This window comes from Cylas formicarius, unplaced genomic scaffold (assembly GCF_029955315.1).
Source record: "Cylas formicarius isolate icCylForm1 unplaced genomic scaffold, icCylForm1.1 PGA_scaffold_7__23_contigs__length_41026272, whole genome shotgun sequence".
Lineage (NCBI taxonomy): Eukaryota > Metazoa > Arthropoda > Insecta > Coleoptera > Brentidae > Cylas > Cylas formicarius.
The window spans coordinates 30958946-30986273 of record NW_026844352.1 but is presented as its reverse complement, the minus strand read 5'-3'; the positions used below and the strand labels follow the sequence as shown (position 1 = coordinate 30986273).

The following is a 27328-nucleotide window of genomic DNA, read 5'->3' as shown; positions in this document are numbered from 1 at the left end:
GTATTATTATCTTTTAATATTGAAATGGATTTCTGATGTTCCTGTTTCTGCGGATTTCGAATCCGCAGGATTTAATAAAAGTATTTTGGTGATGACATGTGTTGATGCCGCTTCTGCGGCGCTGAAAGCCTATCTCAGGTTTTATATACGCCACATAAATTTATTAAATTTTTTTCCTAAAAGCTTTATGTGGTAGTTATTTGGGGTTCACCTGAAATGTTTATTTGTTTGTTTGTTTATATGTTCAATTTCTAAACTGATTTTCAATATATTATTTTGCAGAATATACTTCGTTTCCTGATCCGTTTACGGATATTTTGATTTATCGAGTTCAGTGTAGGGATTTGAACATAGTTTGATAAGAAAATGCACAGTTTTGTTGTTATCAATTTGTATAGAAAATTGGACAGAAAACTTAATTTGTGCCATAAGTGAAAAAGAAAATTTTAAAGAACGTTTCACCTCAGCATTCTTTTTCAAAACAAGAGAAATAACCCATAATAATAGTCCATATGTGTTTCCAAATTAATTAAAGGATTTTTGCAGCGCAATGTTATTTTCAAAGTTTTACAATGTTTTAAAATTGCATGTTCAAGTAATTAAAGTAACTATGGAATTTTTAAAAATTTAAAAGAGTTGGAAACGTAGACGATTAATGAATCTAGCTCCCAAAAATTAACATTCCCCTTAGATATTTCAATAAATACAGAATCGTAAATCAAAAACAAATTTGAAAATGAATTTGACACTTAGAAACAGTAATATTGGCACGCTGGAAAATGCGTAGGGTGTTAAATTAAACGAAAATACTGTCTTTCATTGTTTTTGTTTGTTTTTTGACAATTCCAGTTAGCCTACAAAATTTTACAATGGAAACAAATGGCTTGTAATGGGGATCGTCGTTTTGTCTCGCTCATTTATAGAAATATGTTTTCTTTAGATATTTGTTCAACACAACATTTACAATAATCCAGCTTCTTAAAAAAACGTTTCAAAAAAATAATTAAAATTGATATGTTTGGAGATTGAAAATATCTGTTTTCCAACCATAAAAAAAGATGTATTTGAAATTTTAATTTATTTTTCCAAATATGTACGGTGAAACTTCTTTCGTTTATATAACATCATTATGTTTCAGACAATACCAAGAAAACAATATTTTAAATGCAGATGAAACGGCCATTTTTTAAAAAAATATTTACAAAACAAAACATTAGCGTTTGAAGGTCAAAAAATTGTTTGGTGGCAAAAACAGCAATCAGAGAATTATAGTTATGCTTGCAAGCAACATGAGAGATTCAGAAAAGTTGATATTGCTAATTGTCAGCAAATCAAAGAACTCACGTTCTTTTATGGGCACAAAATTACTTGATGTGGACTATGAGTACAACCAAAAAGCGTGGACGACAAGTGAAGATCATGATAAGTGACTCAAAAATCTAGATAAAATCTTTGTTGTCTAAAATAGGAAAATTCTACTGTTTGTTGACAACTGTCCCCCACATCCTAAAAATGTGGAAGCCAATTTAAAACAATGCAACTGCTAATCTGACGTCTGGACCAAGAAATTATTCGAAATCTTAAGCAACATTATAGAAAATGCATGTGATGAACGTTTTGACCCATATGGAAGAATCAATTCCTACGACTGTGTCGTTACTTGATGCAATCAGGGATCTAAATAGAACCTGGAATCGCGATGTAAAGCAACAAACAATGAACGATTGTTTTGGTTTTGCTAAAGGCGAATTATTGCAGAATGTTATTACAGGTATAGGTGGACCAGAATTATATAGTGTTTTTACAACCGAACCTGTGATTAGCTTTGCCTACTGTTTATTACTCCAATACCGCAGTCCCTTATAGAACACCCTTAATCGTAACCATATCAGGACCGTCCTAGGAATTTATCTACCTACACTAACAAGCGGGATATAAGGATATTTTCAATCTTGTCCGCCGAGCAATTCTTGAAACATGCACATACAAAATTTAGTACAAAGTAACAATTTATTACGTTCTATGTCACTTGTTGTTATTGCTGCTCCTACACCCCCTTCTGCACTTGCCCTTTGAACTATCCAGTGAAAACAGCCTCGCAGGGTCAAAGCTCGAGATTCAGGTACATAAATCCGTACTTACTGGAAGGATCACATTCAAATACCTCCGTAATATATACGAACATATTGCCATTTAGATTAAACTCTCACCTGGTGTTAAAATAAACTCTTCTACTTATTCGAAAATACTCAGCAGCATCAATGCTTAATCAAATTTATAACGGTCCATTTACGTTTCAAATAAAAATGTCAAGTTTCTACAAATATTCGTTGCAGTCGATCTCAGGGAAGAGCTACTTAATGCAGAATAAACAGCTGTTGGGATGGATTTTACCACGGTCCTGCGAAGGTCTGCGGTTAAGGTACCGTAAAATACTTAAAACGTCAAAGCAATAACGTTGGTCGTACAATAACTGACATGAAGAAGAGGAACTGAATTGAAGGAAATTTGGACCAGATACAAAATGGCAATGGGAAGCGATAATTACGTCGATATTGACGATGGTGCGGAAACAATGGGATTCCCAACAGATGAAGACATTTTAGATTATTATTGAACACAAATATGTAATTTAACGTTTTAGACTTAGAGAACTAAGTCTCTAGTGAAGGCGAGATTGAAATAACAACTGAAGCAAAAAAATCCCTAAAAAAATTTGCTTCTTCAAAAGAGAATGTTCCCAACGCAGGACATGCTTTCTTAGATGCAGTGGAAAATTTTATAGAAAAAGATAAATGGTTCGTTTTTAAACAAAAATAATTACCGATTTTTTCCAATAAGAATTTATATATCGTATTTGTTTGTGCATACTATAATATTTTTTTCTAATAAATAAACGTGTACATACTTACATATTCATAAATAAGTTTTAAAATAACCAACTTACTGTTTTTTTTGCGTAATTCGAATTTTCCTTAACTTTCTGTCCCTGAAACTCGGGTTACGGAAGTTTCACTGTATATTTAACTAATATTATAAAGTAAAAAAAAATCTTTTCTTTTTTAATTTGTGGGAAAACTAAATCAATAGGTAAATAACACCAAAATACTTATGAACAGTGTCGTTTAGAACTAAAGCTCTGGAGGTAATGCTGTGTCTCACACCTCTCGATATACAATATGTCCCAAAATCGCTTCTGTTATACTTATTATACCTACTGAAAAGGTTAAATGGGAACAGTTTTAGAAGAAACTTAGCCAATTTAATAACCGGCTTCAGATTTACGATCTGTCAATTGGTCTACATCTACTCCTATGGTTAGAGGAGTAAAAAAGAATCGTGATGCGGAGTGTGCGCCAAATATCTCAAACTTAACATTATGATAGCTATGAGAAGAAATCACCAGGCGCAAAGTGGCTGGTAAAATTGTACGTACACAGAGAGCAGACATGTTGTTCTTGTACTTCAAAGACCACGTTTTACATCAGAATTAGAATATCATCGTGCATCAGTCGTCAATATGGTCATCCGTAGTTTTAATTAAAGCTCACGGGCGTTCCAGAGGAAATCATGCCTCCAACTCCCTGACCAGAAGGGCTGCCGGAGTAAACTTAATAGAACCGGAGCCCCCTGTCGGTTTGGGGCTTCTCATTAAAGAGCTGATAAAGGAAAACTTCTGGAATCAATTTCTAAACGAATAAGATAAAAAGGAGAACTGTTGGCTAGCCAAACAATACCTGATTATGTTCAGGAAAATTCTTCGCATGAGCACAGCCCACGTGCAGGGCGTATGAACAGGAAGACGAGACAATAGAACGCATTTTTTGTGAATGTGCTAACCTCTTGTTTAGTTGTGGAGCCATGCCCACGGTAACCAGGGAGTTGTCATCGCCCAAGTGGATTCACTAGGCTTGATGTAAAGCGGAGTTCTCTATGCAGAAGCACAATTGCCGTAGTGTAGGATACCCTTACAGATACAGAATACCAAAATACCGATTTATTTTTTATTAATTAACCAAAACTAACCAAAACGAATGCACACACCTTGATTATCACATCATAGAAATGATAAAATTGAATTCACAATTTGCAGCCCCGTTTCCTAAGCTATATAGCTTGTAAGTTGGGTGTCGACTTGGCTAACATCGATTGTGTAGCCCTTGAGAGGTTTGTAGACGCATAAAGCTCCTCGTGACGAATCCTATCTGATGCTGCTGTTCAAACTTTTTAATTCCAGTTGTTTTTGTCCCTCTATTCTGTCAAACATTAGGATTTTCGCACCAATACGAATAACTCGTCTAAAAAAAATAAAATACAACCGCTTTTATTTTAAGCTAGGCGATGGTCAGCTTAACCGAGTATGTAACAAGACAATGCAAACTAAATTTAGTATATCAATTTTACATACAAAGATATGAATTCAGCCATAAATCAAAAACGGGAAACGATAAAAAAACAATATTAAATAAAGAGAACTGATTATTAATCTAGATAGTTTCCCGTAAGAGATATTTTTTGGAATGAAAGTTAAATGAAAAGCACAATGAGAGACATTCTGTGATCGGCTAATCTGTGGACGTTTATTAAGTAGTCTGGACTTCTTAATTTTAGGTATTTCGTACTGACAATTGAAGTGGGTTCCATGGAAATGAATGCGATTTCTACAAATCAATTTTTCCAACAAATATGAGGGGCATCCAGTTTTGAGTAGTTTGTGAAGAAAACAAGCAAAATGTAATTCTTCTCGGCTCGCTATATTTAACCATTTTAAATCGTGAAGTTTATTACTTACATGATCTCTTCGTTTAAGGTTATAAATAAATCTAATGCAGGAATTACCTTCTTATAATTTACATTTTGCCAAAATATCCAAGCAGGGTCCATAGACAAATTTACAGTAATTTAGATGGCTCAAAACCAGTGCTTCACAGAGATTTTTTTTTTAATCTTTACTTTTATAGATAGATATAGATAGATATAGATAGATATAGGAGATAAATATAAGCGTTTTGATGTTCATTATCAAAGATGAAACCCAAGTTTTTACATTCCGCAACAGCTGGAATTTTAACCCTATTTAAAAAGATATATTGGGCGGTCCAGTTATTAGCAAAGCCACGATCATTTGAGTATTTAAAGACCGATTCCCAGCATTTATTTAGTCTCCTTGCTGCTTCTACTGCATCAAATCTGGAAAAAGAAATATGTAGCGCGACATATCTGCTGTGTAAATACTGGAGAAAAGAGGTCCTAATAACGAGCTTTGAGGGACCCGCCTGTCAACTTCTACGGCTTTCGATCTAATGTTGTCAATCGAAACTTGCTGATATCTGTGATCTACGTAATTACGAAGCAATTGAATCGTCTTAAATTTAAACCAGTGGTATTTTAACTTGCCACAGAGCATAGCATGATTGAGGGTATCGAAAGCTTAACTGTTGCTTAGAGAATATCATCCAAAACTGTGAGCAAAGCCGAAGCCGTACTGTACCGTTTGCGAAATCAGTATTTCAAATACTTTAGAAAGCACTGGCAAGAGACTAATAGGTGTTAAGCTTACTCTTTTTTGGTAACGGTATAACCTCTGCTATATTCCAATGCGCAGGAAATTAAAAATTTGAGTAGGAATAGGCAGTATAGTTGGGCAACAAAGGTTTAGCATTTCTAGTGTAATTCCATCCGTGCCGTGTGCATCGGATCTCAATTCCACGTCCCAAATAGCACAGTTTTTGTACTGTACTACAGGACCAACTATGGACGTAATAGATTCATCGGCCCGGCTGGCCAATGAGAAAGAGCATTTGCAGTTTTCCACTACTGAGGGTTATTTATTAGTTATTTATTTTTCTCTCAAATTAGTTTTTACTTTTGTATCAGCTTATAATTTAACTGTGCATTTTTCCTAAGTTTCATGTAGAAATAAATAAATAATTTTTCGTAAAACATGGAAATACTTTTGTACGGTTGTACCTAGACGCTTGTTTCCGTTTAGTGGGGTTCCGAGCCCATTCAAAATGCACGTTTGCCAGATCTAAAACTTCAAATTCCCTTTGATATCTTTTTGAGTTTTAAAATTTTACGTTTTAAAATTAAACAATATTTGTCTATTTCTATAACCAATAGCTGCTTTAGAAGTGCGAAATGAAAGCGTAAGAATTTAAGGTGGTATAGCGGGCAATGCAGTTTGGTATGTCATAGCGTTATAATATTTTCTTGTATTTCATTTAGTTCTTCGTGTTTTGCAGCAGTTTTGGTGTATTTTCGGTGTTATTATACTGAAATTCTTCTGGTAAGACGATAATTACGGTGCGCAAGTATCAGTTGCGCTGTTGAGTTCTAATTTTCTCAGCCTTGCGTTGGACATCCAATTATCCTGAAACAAGTTTTCTCCCCTCTAGCTATTCCCATTCTTGATATTTATTCCCGCCTGTATCGCCCCTTAGAAATATTGATACAAAATATTGGCGGATTTTATGAACGAGTAAATCTGAGGGTTAGACATACATTATCCACTCACACTCTCGATTCCCATGATGTCACAAATTACCCGATAATAAAACAATTTGCCCTCAAAATACCCAAGTAAAAAAAAGGAAAAAATCCATATCTGCAGGTATACGTGTCTGCCACCTATTCGTTTAAAGATGATTTGTGTTTTGTGTAGTTGTGTACGGAGACAAATAAAAAAAAAACGCGCGCCTAAAAATGTAAAGGGCCGGCCTTAATTACCCATTTTAATTGCAAAGGCGGGCTCGCTGCGGCAACAATTTAAAATTCCGAATTAACGCAGGAACAATATCATCCGGCACGCGGAACGCCAGGACCGAAAAGCAACAACAAAGTATTTAATGACACTTGAGGTAGGCAAACTTTAGAGGCGGGAAGCGAACAAGATGAGAATAATTCCGGAGACACGACTCCCCGCGGTACCTTTTGCGAAGCGAAAGCGGCACACTCGAATTCGAGTGGAAAATAAAAATGAGCATCACCGCTAATTCCGCCATCGCGCGGATTTATTAAGTATTTATCCTGCCATGAATGATTCAAATTTATTAGGGCGCTGAGGAACGGCAATATATTTAAGGACTGGGACGATTTAATGCCGCAAAACCTTAGGTGACTGGGGTATACGGATGCTGGATTGAACGGGGTGTTTAAAGAGGATTTTGTTTTAAACGCAGTCGCACCCTCCTCGAACAAGATAGGTGAATTTGAGCGGCAGTTATGCAGCGAGTAGTTTTAAAAATAATTAATCTTTTTCAAATATTTCGCAAGGGATTAGAAGCATAAAAAACATTTGGGAAATATTAATTTTCGAATTTGCGAGCGACTTCTTCCTCGATGGTATTAATTATAGCTGAGACGATAACATTCATAAACTTTCTCCGCTATACCAAGTATACCAAGATGTACAAACTATTGTGACAGCAGTTTCTGGGGATTTGAAAAATATAAAAAATGGTGTGGTGGTAACCTAACATATCTAAGTGTCAAAAAGCCCCAGTTTGCTTCAGTTTATGAATCATATGGTGTGATCTTAGCAAAAAATCGCTTCTGGCTGCTGTATATGCAGTTCAAATCACAGTGACCTTGCAGCATTGCCTTTTTGGGTGTAAGTGTAAGTGTAAGCGTAAGTGTAAATGTAAATGGGGTCTGTTTCCCTCATCTAAAGTCACTGAGACAATCTTCTTCGTCCTTCTAGTAACTATAGTACAAGATCCAATAATCACCTTTCTTGCGCTATTATATGCCTAATCAATATCATTAAAAAAAATACAAGAAATATTTTTATTCATCAAGAAAGTGAAAGCGAGGCGGGAATCACAGGCCTTATAAATTATAGTTTTGGGTTAGTTTAACTTAATATAGCCATGATTCATTGTTACTTTGGATTGTTTGTAGGTGGGATGAAGTCAGTGGTGTTTTTTCACTAGTAATTTACACTGAGTGTCTTAGTAGAAGTCTTGGAGAACTAAATATCAAATTTTGCTCTATGCTCATAGTTTGCCATAATCTATCAGAGCAGCCAAATTCTGAGTAACTTATTTCTCTATCTCTCTCTTTCCACTCTTAAAAAATTAATTTTATTTTTCTTTGCAGAAAAACACCGCTTTATTAAAGCTTAATATCTTTTTGCATAAATATTAGATATTTACGTTAAGAAGTTCAATAATTTATTTACAGAATCTACAAACATGCTCTATACCTATCGGCAACCGTTTTTTAGACTTGAGTGAATAAAGATTGTCTCTTGTTTTTGAAATCTATGTAAAAAGATTCATCTTATAAATTACTTACCTAGGCGGTTCCAAATAAAGCTCTAATTTGAACATGAATTTTTAAATTTTTCATTACCCATATCACTTCAAACAAATACACTTGAAGATATCTTGAAGAAAGTTGTCGCTTGTTATGAGTTGCATTGGCAACGATGCAGGTGCATTAATATTTAAAAAAGATCACTACGGTAATATAGTAAATTTTAATTAACAACTTATTTAGTTCTTCATAACTCCTAATAGGACCCTCAACAAAAGCCAATCTCCCTTTTGCTGTTAAAATCACAGTGAATCATCTTGGCTACTATATAATGATCGAATGTCATTGCCTTTTGTGGTGGGAGTGATATTCATTTGTTTGAGATGATTTTCATTATTCGGATACTTGTGCGGTGCCAAATTTAGGAATTTCTCGTGTTTGAATTAGAGTCTGTTTCTCTAATCCACCGTCACAGAGACAGTCTTCTTCGTTTCAAGTGACTATAGCACAAGATCCAATGATAACAATAAACCACAATCACAATAAGTCACCTTCGTCGGACTATTATATCTTGTTCTAATATAAACATAATAATAATAATAATAATAATAATAATAATAACAGATTAACTTTCATTTAGAAGACAATTTCATCTTGAAAACTATTACTATAATAATAATAATAATAATAATAATAATAATAATAATAACTATATACACTCCAGCAAAGTAATAGTGAAACATACATTCCATTATAATATTTCAAATTTACGTTTAATTAAAAAAACGTCAATATCATTGCAGAAGTAATTAAATAATTTCATCAACTGATAGAGATCACCTTTAATTGAAAAAATGGTTCTTGGAGTTACTAGGTAAAATACAGGTGACGCCCTTATATTCTCGAGGGAACATGGAAGTCCAGCTGGCTCAGCGACTCAGGGCAATCCACTAATGAATTGCAAAGTTTCTGTAAAAACTAAATTGAAAAGTACCTTCTACGATTCAACAATGAGGGAACCTTAAACATTAGTAATAAATCAGTCTGTAGCAGTTCCCTAGCCGGGTAGAAACCATTTATACAAAAGTGAAGCAATTTCAGAAATTTTCTCTGTACGTTTTCAATTTGAGAAAGCAGTCGGATCTTCTGTGACAGCATTTTCAGCCTTAAAGATGTAGGTTCTATATGCGACATTACGTATTGTTTTATATTCGATTAAAACTGTCTCTGATCTGTTGTATTTTTGTTTTTTGAATAACCTATGCTTAATTGCCTCAATTATTTCGGATGTGAACCATACCGTAAATGATCTTTTATGGATAATAGATAAAGGAACGCAAAATTTTTCAAAGAAAATTCCACAGGGTACTGTAATACTTTTTACAAAACTTCTGGATCTCTCTTGTGTCCGTTTTTGCTGACGTTTCGCCAAATGATCCTGTTGGCTTCTTCAGAGCTTGACTGAAACTGGCTCGCGTTTTCCTCTGTACCTGCTTATATATTGGTTGAGGTGGGTGGAGCTAAATGAGGAGCATAAACACCGTCTCGGATGACTGTTTCCCATATTGGTGACAGAGACCTGAGTTGCGGTTAAGATTATGAGGTTTTTTATACATTTCTATAGACTCTCGGATTTTTCGTTGGTAGAAGAATTGATTACATGAAAGAATGTTGATATTTTCCGTCCGATTTCTTCAATGTATTTTTGCACATATACATGAAATGCTGTAAACTCCTGGCATCTCAAATGGAATTTTGTCTTTGATGGACCGAAAATGTTTTTTGGATAAGTAGTAAATCTGGTTTTGACGTTATACTTCTTTAGAACTTTTGATATGTGGTCAGTGATATTTTTAATGTAAGGAAGGCCCACAGTGGCAAGTGTAGGATTACTTTCGGTCTCGTTGCTATTGTGGTGAAGTGTATTTTTTGATCGAACCCTTAATGTCTTTATTGTGGAAATTATTAGAGGGAAGAGCAGAGGTAAGGTGTTTAAATTCTGGGTTCAGTGACTCAGGCTGAGATAGTTTTACGGCTGCTCTCCTGAAATTGTATTTACGTAAGTAGTCTGCTTAAAATGCTTAAGTTGATAAAAACTAAGGCAATTAATTAAACTATTAATTAGTCCTATCTTATAATCACTTTCACTATCTGTGCTAAATAGAGGAGCATTGAAGTCGAATAAAATAATGACTTGACTATTGGTAAACAAACTCATGTTATTTTCAAATTACTCAAAAAAACTCACCAAGTCAGGTTTAGGTATGCTAGAAATATAATATAATGTAAAATAACTGTAATATTTATAATAAAATTTCATCTAATAAAAATTCAGTTCCTGAGGCATTTTCAATAACACAGCCACCTGTAGTAGAAAATGTTAGAACTAGTTTTCTCACGCTCACGTGGTCGTCTCTACGAAGACATTTTTCCTGGCAAGGTGAGCAACATTTGTGTAAATATGTCCGCTGTGAGAGAACATTCGCCAAAGGTACTATAAACTGGGAGGTTAACAAATTGTAAGTAATTGATTTATTTCGAACAACCACACTCGGAAGTGCCTGGCAAAGCATGCGTGACATATTGGATTCCGTTTGACGAGTCAGACTTGTGCAACTGTGTAAAATAGATTTGCCGTTTCACTGACTTCGTAGCTTTCGGGGATTAGGCAATTTCAACGGTTACGTTAAGCTCATTGTCTGCGCGGAACAATTATTTATCGATGTTTCTTTAAGCATGTACGCGCGGTTTCCTGTTGAACTTGGTACTATTGTCGTTAATGCCGCAAATAATTATAGAGCAGTGACTTTACAGGATTCGAAAACGAAACACGAACAAATTCCAATCACGGGCCCGTTAATAACGGCCTTTGGTCTATGGGGTGGTATATATGCATACCCGAAACCTAATAATTCCGAAATTGATATTAATGGCGTTAGGGTTTAAGCAAATTTGCTTACCTCGGCCGGGAAGGCATATCCGTTTATCGAGTGCTCGGACCCAAACTGATCATGGAGCCCGTAGTGGATATGGATTTCTTGAAATTGATACTTGTAGGACAACGGTCCTCCCGTCACGTTTATGTGGGTGTTGGTATCGTTGTAGATTGTAAATATCACACTATGACCGGTGTTCATGATTGTGCCGCTCACCTGGAAGAAAAGTCAAAAATGACCATCCTCACAGTTGAGTGGTTGGAAAGTCTTAGAAAATTTTAGTACATGTTTCTTTCTACCACCTACGTTTTCGTCACGGATTAAAATGGCACTCATTTAAATTATTCATTCAGGACTGCTTTGTTATGTTTATAGCCCTTAGTTTATAAGGTCCTGTTTGTTATTATTATATAAATATTCATTACATTATATTCGTCTACATTTCCAAAGTTCGTATACTGCAAAACTGGAAAACTTCATTTTGTCCTAATGGGATCGCCACGACAAAAGCGGGTTTTTTAAACTTTATTTCTGTAGCAACGGTAGTCGTGCCTGCTGAACGACGACGCACACACAGACCAATAACACATTACAGGCATCTGTATTACCGACAGTGTGTAAAAATTAAATTTACACTGCTACATTTCGACCAACTTGACTGTTGATCGACCTCGACTCAACTAAATTACAAATTCCTTAAAATTGGATAAAGCATGTAAAAACTTCCTAATAAAACATATCCATTTTTATATAACATTAAAATATACAAAAGTTTTTCCACATAATCGTAATGTATAACATTTTATAATAGCAACATAATTATTTATTTTTTTGACATAATGACATAATAATACATAACATAATTACAGTCACTACACTCACTACATAAACTATAATACAATTAATGGCAATTATTGAGATAAGTCATTGTCTGGCATCCAAGGTTTCATATGAGAGGAATCCAGAGTTCCCTGATAAGGAATTTGTGTTACCTGATATCCATTTATATCCATAACTATATAACGATTGTTTGGCAAAACTTTATCTATAAAATATAGCCCCTTAAACTTTGGAACAAGTTTTTTGTTAACACAGGGTGTAGAAACGTGATTAGTCATTACCACTTTATCACCGACGCTGTAAGAATGAGGTTTTTTATGAATTCTATCATATCGTATTTTATTTATAGTTTGACTTTTTTCTATATTTTTAGATGACACTTGTCGAATATTTTTTAAATCTACTCTTTTCTGATCTTGTAAAGAATCTTTAATCGATCTTCATTTGGACACTTTTGGTATACACCAAATAGAAGTTTAGAAGATGTTTCACCTGTACTTGACAAATTGTATTATTTAGAGAAAATTCCACGTCACACAAATTTTGTTCCACGAATCAAGTGTTGGTGTTGCTTTCGCTATAATAGGTCCAATACTTGAATTTACCCTCTGGACCTGTCCATTTGCACATGGAGAACCAATCGCGATTAAAACATGCTTACCTAATATTTTGGTTACCGAGAAAGTTACTATACGCTTCTGTGGTAAAAGCGGTTCCCCTATCAGAAATTATTCTACTGGGACGACAATAATTGGCAAAGTAATTTTTTACGTATCTGATGACTTGATCAGAAGAAGTGGATTTCCAAGCATGAAGTTTTGAAAATTTTGTAAATGCATCTGCATCTAGCAAAATATACTTATTACCTCACTTATATTTTTCAATTGGTCCAAAATGGTCTATATGACATATATCAAATGGTACATTACCTTTGGCGATTGAGTGAAGCTCACCTTCTACTTTACCTCGATTCGGAGAGAATTCAATACAACTTACACAATTTGCAATACATTTTTTAACTTGTTCTTGCATGTTTGGAAACCAATAGTAATAATTTCACATACCTTCGATATACCACAGCGACCATGATTTTCATGAGCTTTGCGAATTATATTACATACCGTGGACTGAGCAACATAAAACAACAAGAGTGTACCATTTTTGTATTTTCGGCATACCAAACCATCTCTTAACTCAAACAAAGGAGAATTAACTTTAGACAATGGTTTATTTATATCAGAAATTTGAGGGTCTATTAATTGCTTAACTGATAATACTTGCTCAAAAGTACAACTCTCAAGAGCTAATATATTGTGGCACCTGCTTAAAGCATACACGTGACGCGTTTGAGAATTTGAACAGTGTTCAATTTTAAAATCATAAGACTCGAGCAATAAATTTCATATGGCTATTTTGGGTACAATGTGCTTTTCTAATGTGATACTAATACTATCACAATCTGTAAAAATTGTAAAGGGTATTCCATGAAGGTACACATCGAATGGTTTGAGACTATTTAAAATAGCAAGACATTCTAGCTCGTAACTGTGTAAAATAGAAAATTGGGTGAAAACAACCATCGCCTTTTTTTAAATATTGAACCATATCCTTTGGAAGATGCGTCACAATGCAATTGGGTTTCAACAGGTGGCTAATAAAGACTTACAAACAACAACTTTAAATTCGATGTGACCAAAATTAAAATCTGAACTATTTTTATTGGCTTCCTTTATTCCTTTTGCTTTTCTAGTTTGCAATTTTTCGCATTTGTCGAGGTGACTTTAGTCACGTGGCGTGACGTCAAAATATACTTTTAGGTTATCGAATATGAAACAGCGAATGCACATAGAAATATCCCATCCTTTACAAATCAAAGAAATTCCCATATGTAGAGAATATTGTTATTTTTCTTAAATAGTAATTTTCTGAAAGATATTGAAATCAATTTTTTACAAATAATAGCTAGTTTCTACACACCCTGTACGTCAAAGTTTGAAAAAATATCCACAGGAGATAAATTTTCTGATCAGATTTAAGGTTGAAACTTTTTTATCTAATTGAAATTTTTGGAAACAGTTTAATTGGTCATGACCCTTCAAACGTATTGACAGTATATTTAATAAACTGTTACTTTTCAATTGCATACGTGTTGTTGCAAAAGTAGCTTCAATTTAGCAGCAAGATTTTTCATTAAAAGTCAATATTTTTAAATCGGACACTTACGTTTATAGTTAGAGGTTAGAAGAGAGTATTATTGAGAACATTGTCGAACGACCATCCCATATATATATATATATATATATATATATATATATATATATATATATATATATATATATATATATATATATATATATACAATAATTTATATATTTATTTTTGAATTAACTAATGGATAAAGTCAAGTCATTTATTTTATATTTATTAATTCTAAAACTATCTGGTTAAAAAAACTCTTTTTTTGTGCTAAGGTACAGTTAACAAATGTTGTCGACGGATATTTATGTTGTACGATGCGATATTTTCGTTTTTCATGAAGAGATAAGGAATGACGATAAAATTATAATAATTTTGACATTGAATATGCCCTTCTTGGACATAAAGTAAAGTGTTCTTTAAATTTTAAATTTTCATCAATGCCATGACCTAAATTTTTTCAAAAGTTTTCAACTGGGATCATACTATTTAAAACTCTTAGGTTTTATATGCTTAGCTCATCTCCAACATTATCATTACAGAATAATATGGTAACAGACTTGGATGGGTTGATTTGAAGAAGATGCTCATCACAAATGTTTAGAAGGTTATGTAAGTCAGAATTTAACAGGTTATTGAGAGTAATAACCTGAGAGTCGGAAGAAGGTATAGATCTGCGTATCGTTAATAAAAATATATAATATGCTGTATAAAAGGGGTTCGAGAATAGTACCCCGAGGAACTTCCACTTTAACTTGAGCTATGGGCAACTTTTAAACAATTGGTTAGTTAGGGTTGGTTAGATGAGGTATGCTGTGTATTTATGTATAATGTGTTGAAGCTTTTATAATAAAATTATTGGAGGTGGACTAAGAAATATTTTATTTAAACCAAACTCTTTCATTTTAGTACTTCCTTCCTAGCACATTTTTGTTTAAAAAGTTTAAACAAAAGTTGCAGGCTTTCAAATATTTATTCCGAATTCACTTGTTTTTGTCTACATTGTCTCACAATGAGTAACATAAGACATGAAGAACTTACTAATTACAATATTTAAAATTAATTAAAACAAAACTATTTAGAAAATAAAAAAAAAGATTTTATTTATGTGCAAAACATGTGCTTTCTCGGCGCCACCTTGTAGCCAGCCATCGGAATCCCTGTCCAAATATTTTTTAAGTATTTGCGGGATAAATGTTTTGTGTTTTAGTTATTGAGGCGTGTAAACCAGATCTAAAGATGTCATTCAACAATTCGAATTGAAATACAGTCAACGTGGATGCGACGTATTGCAAATACACGATCAATCGATTTTAAGGGTATATACAGCAGGGACGGACGATGTCGATAAAGCGTAATTCGCAAGTGACAGCGCTAATCTCTGCCCCGTAGTACGCGTTTTGTACGTCACAGAGCACATGTTAAACCGGGAAGTGTTAGTATTAAGCCTCTTACTCGGTGTTTATCGATGTGCAAAGGCCTGAGGTTGGGGTCGAAGAGCAGCTTACTGGGTTCCAGATTAACGGGTGACTGTCTCCGACCCTTGTTGCATAGTGACCACTCCGGATTTATTAGACCCCAGAAGGCGGGACCTGCAAAAAGAAAATACCGGTTTTTACTTTGTGTATCCACCCACACCCTTAAATGGTCTGTCGTGTTTTTTAACTTTGGGGCCGCTACGAATTCCTTTCTTTTGTATTATAGTTTAATATATATAATTTTATCAATCTTTTAATCCATTGTACTACAGTTTCAGTTGGGAAATAAAAATTAGAATTTCAATTCAATCGCGATTGTGTCTCTAAATTTTAGTGGAATTTTCCGCGCATGCCTCTATATTTCACCCACTAATTTGCATTTTAGACAATTTCTTTCTAAACAGCAGTTTCCACACACCTAACACGTTTTTTATGGTTTACATATAAATTTGAACACGAAATAACGTATTTATTCGATTCTTTAACACATCATATGACTATGATTATATACAAATATTTGTCCCAAATTGTTTGGTTTTGAAGTTCCAAGGTTTAAAATTTTAAATATTTTTTTTATCCATACTTTTAAGACCTTTTTAGCAATTTTGAAGGAACTTTGAAGATTTAGTTATTTGAACTTGAAGGTTTAGTTATTACTACAATTTCGAGTAAATTTCAAGTGCTTCAAATATTCCTAATTTTTGGTTCAGAAACACAGTGACTTGCTATCATCATCATCATCATCATCATCAAAAAGTTTTAATTCTCAATAAAAATGTAAAATACTGAGGTGTAGATAATATTTTTGAAATTTATTTATAAAAGGTAATATGCATGTTTATATATTTATTAAACTTATTAAATTCCTATCTTGAATAGGACACTGATCCTTTTAAAGTTGTCTCTATAGCATTATTTAAAGCTGTAGGTGCTATTTATAAAAATAAATAAGAACTAAAAGTTCAGATTTTCACGAAATTGTATATTATGACATGACAATTGTTTCGACAGCACCGCGCCTTTATCAAATGTAATATTTAGAAACTACCTGCTACTATATATACCGAAAAATGACCATAAAACCTTAATTAATGTTGTTGCGAGAATTTAAGTTCCATAAAGGAGAGGTATTTAAATCTAATTGATCGTTAAGCAATACATTTGAATGTCTCAATTTGTTAATCTCCATGGCTTCCAATAAATTTAATTTTCTACTTTTTGTGGCTGTGTGTAATATATCAAAATTGTCGTCAAAAATGTGTTTTTCTGTGTTTAACAGGTCAAGGACCATTCTTGCTTTTGCGAACAACAAAGTTTTCCTATACGAAGATGATTCTTGGAATGATCTTAAAACCAAAGTGGAAAATGACTGCAGTAAACACTTGAGTTGGTTTAAACAGATGTCACTTACGGTGAATAAAGAAAAACAGTTGTTATGCCATTTTCGTGCAATAAACGGAGTTTAAAGTCGACAGAAAAAATAAACTACTGAGGAATAACAATTAAAATGGAAAAAACCTTTACAAAGAGTAGTAAACAATCTAAGGTTACTGATTAACAAATTCAAATATTTTACAATCAAAATTTGGGGAGGGGAGGAGTACTCATAAAAAATTGGAAATTATGCAAAAATATTTCCTAAAAATAGTTAGAAAAAAATTATTCTTCTGTAGAACTGTTTAGGGGTCGAAAGGTTTCACGGTAAAGCAGTTATTTTTAAAATCAGCGGTTTTAAATATTTCCAAAAATGAAACCAAACTACAGAATATAACTGAATCTTACAATACAAGAAATAGAGAAAAGAAAAATGTGATAACAAATAAGTGTAAAAAACAAAACAAAAAAAAACAAAAATTCCTAGATGAGGATTTAAGGCAGAGATTCATAATTTTAACATCATTAAGTGCTTTTAAAAAACATCTCAAAAAATTTATTCAGTAAGAGTCGAAGCCATAAACAACTCATTAAATATATGTGGTTAAAGAAAAAGGGTATATATTCTGGGATATCATCCGTGCGTTTATTGAACTCGGACTGGAATCCTGCAGATGATGGCTCTCGTATAATCCTGGTCCTAAAATCAGAAATATTAGCTATTTGTTTGCAAGTAACGAAATCAGTTTTAAGGCCTATCTGGTGTTGGTGCTGAAACAAAGACGATGTTGTCTAAAAGGACAGTGCATTGGCAAGAAACTTTAATTAATTTAATCGCTGCCCAACAACAACAAATTGCTGAGTTGGCGAAACAAACAAAGATGGCGATCGTCATATTCACAGGAAATGCCAACGCCCAACCTTCCCGTAGCAGTTCGACCAAGTACGCAAGCGTCAACATCGAAATTCAAATTAACCAGCTATGATCCGGGCAACAGCGCTTACGCAATCCGTGAGTGGTTAGAAGACGCTACGATATTAAAAGATGAATTAAACGTCAGCGATAATTTAATGACCGCTAGGGCACGCGAGGCTTTGAAAAATCGAGGCTATCGATACTGTTGCGAATGGCGGCAGATCCGCCGAACTTGGGAAAATTTTTGTGCTTATTTCATCACTGCATTTCGTGATAAAGAAACACCCGGGGCTCGAGCATTTAAAGCTGCCACCATGTGAAGTCGTGATTTTCATTGAGTAATTTAAAGGGAACAAAACCCTTCGTTTACCTTGATGATGTACTAGTGCCTTCAAAAAGTATTGAAGAGGGACTGCAGAACCTGGAAGATGTACTTAATGCAATATCTACCAATGAGTTTGCTTTGAACTATGGAAAATGCCAGTTATTTTAAGTGCCGGATCAGTGCGACCCAGCCAGCGTAAAATAAATGCCTTAACTCAAGCGCCTGTTCCGACAAACGTCAAAAGTGTTAGGCAGTTTATGGTACTTGCAAGCTATTTCCTCCGATGTATTAAACGACTCTCAGTGTTAGCCGCGCCAATAACGGCTTTGTTACAAAAGGATTTTGAATTTCACTGGTCTCCTGAGTGTGAAAAAGCAAGGCAGTTAATATTAAATAAACTAACCGATTCACCGGTGTTACGAATTTACAATCCGGATCTACCTTGTGAGCTGCCTAAGGATGCTAGTTCGATTGGACAAGGAGCTGCTCTGTTGCAAAATGAAAATGTTGCAGTTCGTCCCGTTGCTTACTTCAGTCGCCGTTAAAATGATTACGAAACACGGTATCACTCGTATGACTTAGAGACCTTAGCTATCCCCGTGTTGCGCGTTGGTGGGTCAAATTGCGAGATTATGATTATAAAATTGAATATAGACCCGGAAAGAAAATGGCTCACGTGGACTATTTAAGCTGCAATCCTCCAGAAAATGAAAGTGCTCTTAAAGTGTGTGCTTTGAAAACGATGAACATTAACAAAATATCGAATATTAAAACTTTAAAGGAATTCCAAAACAATGATCCATTTTGCTGCTCAATATTTGAAAACCCCGATAGTGATTTCAATTATACTATAAAGAACAATGTAATTATTAAGTAGAAGAAGAATGGCAATCCCATTATTGAAAAAAAAAAGTGAGGTTAATAATGGCAATCCCATTATTTAAAAAAAAGTGTAAAACAGAGATAATGGCAATCCCATAATTGAATAAAAAAAGATTTAATTCATGTTACAATAGCAACCTCGTTGTCTGTTTGTAACGAGTTAAACTTTAAATAGTAGCATTTACAAAAATTCTGTTGTTGGTTTGTAAAATTTTATAAATAGCGCGAGGACGCTTTCAGAGCAGGATGGCCGTGTTAACAAATAAAATAAAAAACTAAGAATGTAAGTAATGTAAGATTTGCTTGTTTTCAATATCAAATTTAAAGTAAAATTTTTGTATTATGTAGGTTAGACCTTGTATTTTATATAAATTATGTAGCGATTCCTTTAAACATTTATTAACGTCATCTTAATGACATGTGATCCCGAGCCACTTAAGGGTTATAGGGAGAATTTTCATTTGTTTATTTTGTGGATATATAAAACGGGATGTATTATTTTTAATTTAAATTTGTCGTTGTCTACATTATAAGAATATTATTATTACTATTTAGCCTACTAGTCAATAACAAATATTTAGTACTGATTAAACCGGAAGCTGTTTCGACAATCGAAATATTCAAAGAATACAATTTTATATACAGGTATATCATATGAAATTAATATGTTTAAAGCTGAAGAAAAATTAGGTGGTACCTACATTTTGTGTCACCCGGTAGAATACAGGATCAAACCATATACCTAGCTGGCAAAGTCATTATTTATCGAAGAATTTTATAAACAATTTTATAAACACACACACACGCCCACAAATTGACAAAACTATGGGATGACTGAAAGTGTGTGCTCATCAAAATTGCAAATTAGAGTCCTTGCATATCATCATTTTCACCGGCAACGTGGCGAGCTTCAAGCTGAAACTTCACTGCTTGGTATAGACTCTTAATCACAGCAATCAGAGAGCGGCAAAGTTGTTTCCAACTGTATGCATACCGATAATTTAATTTCAATATACTATTTCAAACAATAGCTTAATGGATGCGAATTACTTTTTTAATATGTTTATTTGAACGCATTGAATATAATATTCCTGATGAAATTAAAATTGTATGTTAATATAATAAAATACATTTGTGTACTAACTATTAACTTCACATTCACACCGAATAAAATTGTTTATTGAAACAAAAATTGTAAAGCTAAGCGACGGCATTATTTTTCTTTTCCTCCCGCCGCGGTAGAAAACAGGACGATTAAATTATTATTGAAACTAATTCTGTGAAAAAAATGTATTTCATACTCTATTCAATAATCGTAATCACAGTAGCGCCAAAGTAACCTAAATTCACCAAAACTAACGGTTTTACTATCTTTCTAAGTATTTTTTCTTTCCCAAATCAGTGTGTTAGGTTTAGTTATTTTTTCGTTATTAATCCATTCCTGTCACAGGGGTTAGGTTATATATTATAAAACAACGATTTAACTATGACTATTTGCTCCTCTGTATTGCATTATGCGAACATCTACTTGCTAAAAGTAAGCAAGCGGGATAGCGTTATTCGATAATATAAAATTTATGAGCAACTTTTGATAACGTCAATAAAATACACAAAACGATGAAAGTGGAATTTTATCAAGCGCCAGAATATACCTAATTGAGTAAGTACGTACAAAATTTTCGAGTAATATTTGAAATCCGTTTACAAAGTTTGATCTCTAGTTATCGGCGGATATTTCTATGATCTTTACTGAGAAAAATGGACGGGAGATGTTGAAACGAAAGCGAAAAAAAAGGCAGCGTATTTTACATTTTTATTTCCTTTCCTCGTAAGTCTGGATGAATTTTTCAGTTATGGAGGATGAATTCGTCTAAGCCAAACTCTAGTGTATATTGCAGAGTTTGACTTTTGATAAGTTTATACGAAGAGGTTTTGTTTCGGGACGAATATTATCAGATTTTCCTCAATTTCCATTTGAATAGTTCGCTTTTTAAATGAAAATGCGGCCACGTATTGGTAATTTGCCAGTCGAATGACGTCAATTTGCACTATACATACAGAGTACTCCGAGTGAAGGTTTTCTATTCTGCCAACATATATTTCTCGATATTTTTCAACAAAGTATTTCAATTTGTGACACTTTTGAATACATTGTCGCCGCGATCGACAGTCGTTTTATTACGGAAACGATGTATTTATTTTCCTATAATAATTTCTGAAAAAATACTACTAACAACGTTTAAATGCAGCACGATCGTTTATCGAATTCAATTCAATTCGTTTGTATATCTGAATTAATTTTTTCATAACATTTATTAGTAAATTATATAGCAAGTCAGTAGACATATTAGAGGATGTAGTGATTACTCATTACCTTCTTAAATATTCCCCATGATTCGACGACCTAGACCTAGTGAGTTAACTTTTAAATATTCTCAGTTAGCTTTAATTTTTCGGTTCGACAAGAAATGACGTCAATACTTAACACTTTTTCTATTTTATTAGGTTTCTAAATCTTTTTGGAATTGATCAGTATATAAGATCCTAATTCTAATTTTGACGCATCTAGAAAATTGAAAAAAATGGTTTTGAACTCTAAACCCCAAGCATCAAGAAGAGAACTGATTACTTAATTAAGAAATAGTAAATTAAAAAAAAACTTTTGATTCTTTCTTGGATATTTGGCAAGTCTTCTAGGAGGGACTGAGTTAGTCTAACTGAGTAAGTTTAACGAGTAAGAAACCAGAAACTAGCAAATGAAAAAAGACGCAATATAAATATAAATATAAAGCATTGTACTCTTACAGGTTCTTATGATATCTTTCTCCCGGGTTAACCAATTTTGTGTGCCGAAAATATTTTACTGTATTCTCTTAAATACCCTACTATGGTAAAAAGTGATGCGCCTCAGGTAGCCATGATTTTTTCGTAGAGAGCACATTTCATCCACTAATCCGCACTTTGCGCCATTTTCTTTCTAAACAGCGATATCCACATTTAACTAGTTTTTGGCTGAAGATTTAATGGGATCTGAACATATCGAGAGAAAGTGGTGCCTTAAAAATGCTGCATCCAAATTTATTCTGTCAACGGCTGTGTTGCTTGCTGAATACCCCAAGGTCATTGGTTGAAAACGAGATTTTCTAGATATTTCTAGTCGCTATATGGATAATTCACGTGCCGCAAGTATGGTTTTCCGGCGCACGCCCCTAAATTTCACCAATTAACCTGCACTTTGCGCCATTTTTTTCTCAACAGTGATTTCCACACACGCAACTCGTTTTCTTAGAACATTTAAACGAGTTTCTAAATCTTGTGCAAAAATTTTGTTTTAGTTGCTTTATTATCGCCATAGGCAAAGCCCCTATATCTCTAGTAGCTATATGGCATCAATATAGCGGGCGACACAAAAAAGTGGGAACACTCAATAAGTTCTGAAGGGCTGGAGATTGCGATTTAAAATTTGGGAGGGTTAATATAGACTGAATGTCCAATTTTTTGACAATATGTGTGACAGTATGTATGTGCTTGCACTTTCGGTTTGAGCGGAAATGACAGTATCTTTACAATTTTAAATGGCTCAACTTTTTTATTTAATTTTTCAAAAATGTGTCTATGAGGCTGCGACCATCATAAATACTATTTACCCGGTCACCTGATCTTGGGAAAAATTGGAAATAAAACTTTTCTTTACTTGCCTAATGGCAAATAGCATTTACTGTAATGAACTATGAATTTTTTAGGATAACCTAGTTGTTTCAAATAGCACCCTAGTGGGAACATAAACTTTTTAAAATCGGTACTTTATTGCAACATTTTGACACCAAAATTTTCAACATCCGTAAAAAAATAAACTCACAGGAAGGAAAAAACCAGAAAAGTAAATACATTCTTATAAAAACAAAGTATTACTTAGGTGACTTTGCTTCTATTCATCATCAAGTCGGCATGATTGAAAATTCTGACAGTTTGTACATTTTCATGTGATTATCGATTTTGTCGTGATATCGATTTAGAAAGCAATAATCAATTTACAAATGGAGAAAAAGTTGATATGTTTCTGATATACGGGGAATACAGAAAAAACTCTCGACAATCCCGTGGGTTGTATGCAGCCTGGTATCCAGGATGTCGCCTTTCTGCACATTCTTTCTTTAGAAAGCTGTAATTGAAAATGAGAAATCCACAAAATAATCGACATGTATCAATGTAAAACTTGTCTTACAGTGACACACGTCGATATACCACTTTCAAATCAATTCTACCGGCATTGTTGAGGTTTTATTTTCTAACAGATTTTCAAAATATTATGTTGAATTATCCCAAAAAGTGAAAAGAAAAAAATATTTCTATTCTCTTGTTCTTTTGAGTTTTTGATTTTCAGAGATTCGAGATTTCGAAAATTTTGGTGTCAAAATGTTGCAAAAAAAGTAACGGTTTTAAAAACTTTTTGTTCCCACTAGGGTCCTATTTGAAAAAACTAGGTTATCCTAAAAAATTAATAGCTCATTACATTAAATGCTATTTGACACGTAAAGAAGTTTTATTTACAATTTTTCCTATGATCAGGCGACTCGGTAAATAGTATTTATTATTTATTATTAAAAATGAGAAGAACCATCCTATCCTACTTAGAATGATCTCTTGAATCCAGAAATGCAAAAAAATATATAGGAAGTGCAACCAATGATTTCATATGGTCAAAAAATTGAACATACAGCCTATATTAACTCTTCCAAATTTCAAATCGCTGTCTAAAGTCGTTTAAAAGTTATAGAGTGTTTCCAGTTTCTTATATCACCCGGATAGGTATGTATTTTTTAAAATATGTAAATACAAATAAATTTAAAAAAAATTGTAATGTATACACATAGCGTAACTTCCGAGAAAATACTTTTTAATTAAAGATCACATAGAACTATTGTTAACACCGTGGATTCAAACCGACAAATTAATAAACTTTCAATGAAGGGTTTCCGTGAGTAATTCCCAAAACGATAAGTTTTTTAAGCCATATTTTCCTTCGTCCCCGTACACGTACATTGTAGTTTCGGAAACGGTTTCACAAAACTAAAACGTTACTGGCAACATCGTTCCCAACCCAATTTCGAAACTCTTTTAAGTGTACGATGCATTTTACATTACCAAACTGCGGTTAACAGTGCTGACCCCAGCAGTAATCTGATTTTTCTTCGCCAAGCTTTCTGAGGTCTAATTAAAGTCAATATTTGTGTGCCCCATTGCACAATATCATCCATTCAATGAGCGTCTATCAACTCAGCAGCTTTGTTCGGTTTGGTTAGTTTGTTCTAAGGGTTCGATGGAGAGAGAGAACTTTTTCTTTGTGTTTAAATAGGGATTTGGGATTAGGTAAACGTTTTGTTTTACGGAACGAGCCCGAGTTGGGCCAAAGTTCGATGCTGAAAATTAGAACGGCGTTAAATTTATCGCGTTGTTTTTTTATTTATATATTCAGGCAACAAAAAACGGAAAATTAAGCGCGGCGTTCGATTAACTCAATGTTATTCGGCTTACACGACTGCAATTAGTTAACAATTATTTGACAAACCAATTGGCAGAACAATCATTTTCACCAATTTAACAAATTTACACAGGGAACTTTTTAAACCGTTTTTCGCAATATTAACGAATTGCGTTTGTTTAACTTGTTTTCGCTTTATCGGTAAATTTTGTATAAAACAATGCAAATGTGTCATTGTTTATCGGACTAGAACGGAAAGGGGCGATAAATATTTAACAAAATTTTCTTCCACAATTTTTATTATAAAGCAGAACAGAAAATTAAAAAAAAAAACAAAAATTAGAATTGTCAGTTTTCCCTGTAACGGAATTTGTTAAAACCACCTTAAAGATTTTAACCGTTCCATCAAAAAATACACTTCACCCCAACCTTCCAATAGCAATGAGGCTGAAAGCAATCCTACACTTAGCACTGTGCTCCTTCCTTACATTCAAAACATCACTGACCACATGTCAGATCAGAAATTCTAAAGAAGTATAATGTCAAAACCAGATTTACCACTCGTCCAAAAATCTCTCAATATCAAGACAAAGACAAAATTTCAAAATGCCAGGAGTTTACAGCATTCTAAGAAAATAAACTCATCAGCTTCTGCCGAACACAATCACAAAATCGGACATAAAATTTTATTCGATAACACTAAAGTTCTTGCATATAATCAATTCTTCTACCAACGAAAAATACGAGAGTATATAGAAATCTATAAACAATCTAACAATCTTAACCGTGACTCGGGTCTTTACCTGTCATCAATATGGGAATCAGTCATCCGAGGCGGTGTTTATACCTCTCATTTAGTTCCGCCCCTCTCAAACAATAGCAGGTACAGAGTAAAATGCGAGCCAGTTTCAGTCAAGCTCTGAACAAGCCAACGGGATGATTGGCGAAACGTCAGCAAGATCGACTCAACAAAAACCGACGCAGGAGGAATCCAGAAGTGTTGCAAAAAGTAAAAAATATTATATTTGAGTATATGTTATTTAACGTTCTTGTGTAACTGTTTTAGTTCTTTGGCTAGAGGAAGATATTTCTGACACTTCTCGTTATACAATTTGGTGATCACTAGACTCTAGAGGAACAGCAGAATCGACGATAACTTTTTTTTCTTTTGCATTGTCATATCCCAGTGAATTTGTGAAACGCAATTCTCTACGACACAAAGTGTCTTAATCTTCAATCCAAAATTTCAATAGTCCGGTTTTAAATACATTTAAAGAAATATTTTAAAATCTGCTGATGCTATGAAGGTATTGATATATTTTTTGGAGAAAGTTATTGAAACGGGCGCACTATTTAAAATGAAAATTAATAAATTTGTTTAAAAATAACAAAATAAAAGTTTGTGATGAATATGTAAGAGAAGAAAACAATTTAATATTCTCTGCCACTTTAAACTCTAAATTTATCAAAACTAATCGAAGTTTACAGGTCAATATCTCAGAAAACGTTTGAGCATTTTAGTGAGGCACATCTGGCTCAATATCATTATTTTCACGAGTTTGCTCTTTGGTGTATCTTGAATATGAAACGATTATTGCTCATAAAAAATGAGTAATAAAATTATTAGGATTTTTTTATAGTTTTAATTCTTGGTAAACCTCACATTAACATAAATTCTTTACTAAGTTCACTAAAAATATTTTAAACTGCATTTAGTGAGCTAATTATAATAGATTGACTGGCAATATTTGAATTTTTTGCTAGATAAAGGCTGTCGAAATTAGTAAATTGGACTATATTTTAAATTTTAAAATTTATTTTTTTTAGGACACTCACAACAAGTGAGAAAAGCCTTCAACAAAAAACAGAAATGACAATTGCATTTAATTATCCAAAAATACTTAATAAGTATACTTTAAAGGGTGATATACATTTTTTTGCACAATGGTAGATGATAGATAATATTTTTCCTATTTCTTTTGACGAGCTCGCTAAAGAAAAGACTTTCTTGGGACCAGTTTAGCAATATAGGCAACTATCAGCAGCTATGCAAGAAATCCCTTTGTTTTTCATTAAAGTAAACAATACAATCCATGGAGGTGCCGCATAATTTGTTATTGTATGTTCTTGGTTGCGTCTAATATTAAATTGCGTTGTTTTTAATTTTGCAACTTCTAAAGAGATTCTTGTGGTTTATTATGGGAACCGGGGATCGTCCCAAAGGAAACTCCATTCTCTCTCGCGCCTTTGTGATTAAAAACAAAGGCAAGAGTTTGGTTAAACAATGCGTAAAATAAGCGCGAAATTAGAAAATGTATGATGGGAACGCGGCGGTAAGCAATTCAAAACTGAAAAGAATGCAAAAACTTCTTTTTGTTGAGAAAATTATGGTCTTTTCATACACAAATTGCGTAAGATATAAAAAACTTAAAATATTACATTTTACTATGACAATTTTTTATTTTTCCTTTAAGCTATGACATTTTTTCGATAATTTGAAATTACTGCTTTTATTGCTCGCTATATGTACTGTTCTTAAACGTAACTAGAAAAATTTGAATTTACATTTTTTTTTATATAACTTATAACTACTACTTGATTCCCTGTACATGAAAAATAATCAAGTTTTAATGTTTAAAA

The 27328-nt window shown here is 33.4% G+C and overlaps 1 protein-coding gene and 1 pseudogene across 6 annotated transcripts in view; both read right to left on the bottom strand.

The window, feature by feature from the left end:
- LOC132704680 (carbonic anhydrase-related protein 10) overlaps nucleotides 1–27328 on the bottom strand; it is a 259358-nt gene that overhangs the window by 54977 nt on the left and 177053 nt on the right. For all 6 annotated transcript variants that reach the window (XM_060674850.1, XM_060674846.1, XM_060674848.1 and 3 more), the window contains 2 exons: nucleotides 15687–15823; nucleotides 11220–11411 (listed from right to left, as the gene is read on the bottom strand). In XM_060674850.1, the coding sequence (XP_060530833.1) occupies nucleotides 11220–11411; nucleotides 15687–15823 (329 nt within the window). The remainder of the gene's footprint in view (nucleotides 1–11219; nucleotides 11412–15686; nucleotides 15824–27328) is intronic.
- On the bottom strand, nucleotides 12107–12657 carry LOC132704340 (uncharacterized; annotated as a pseudogene).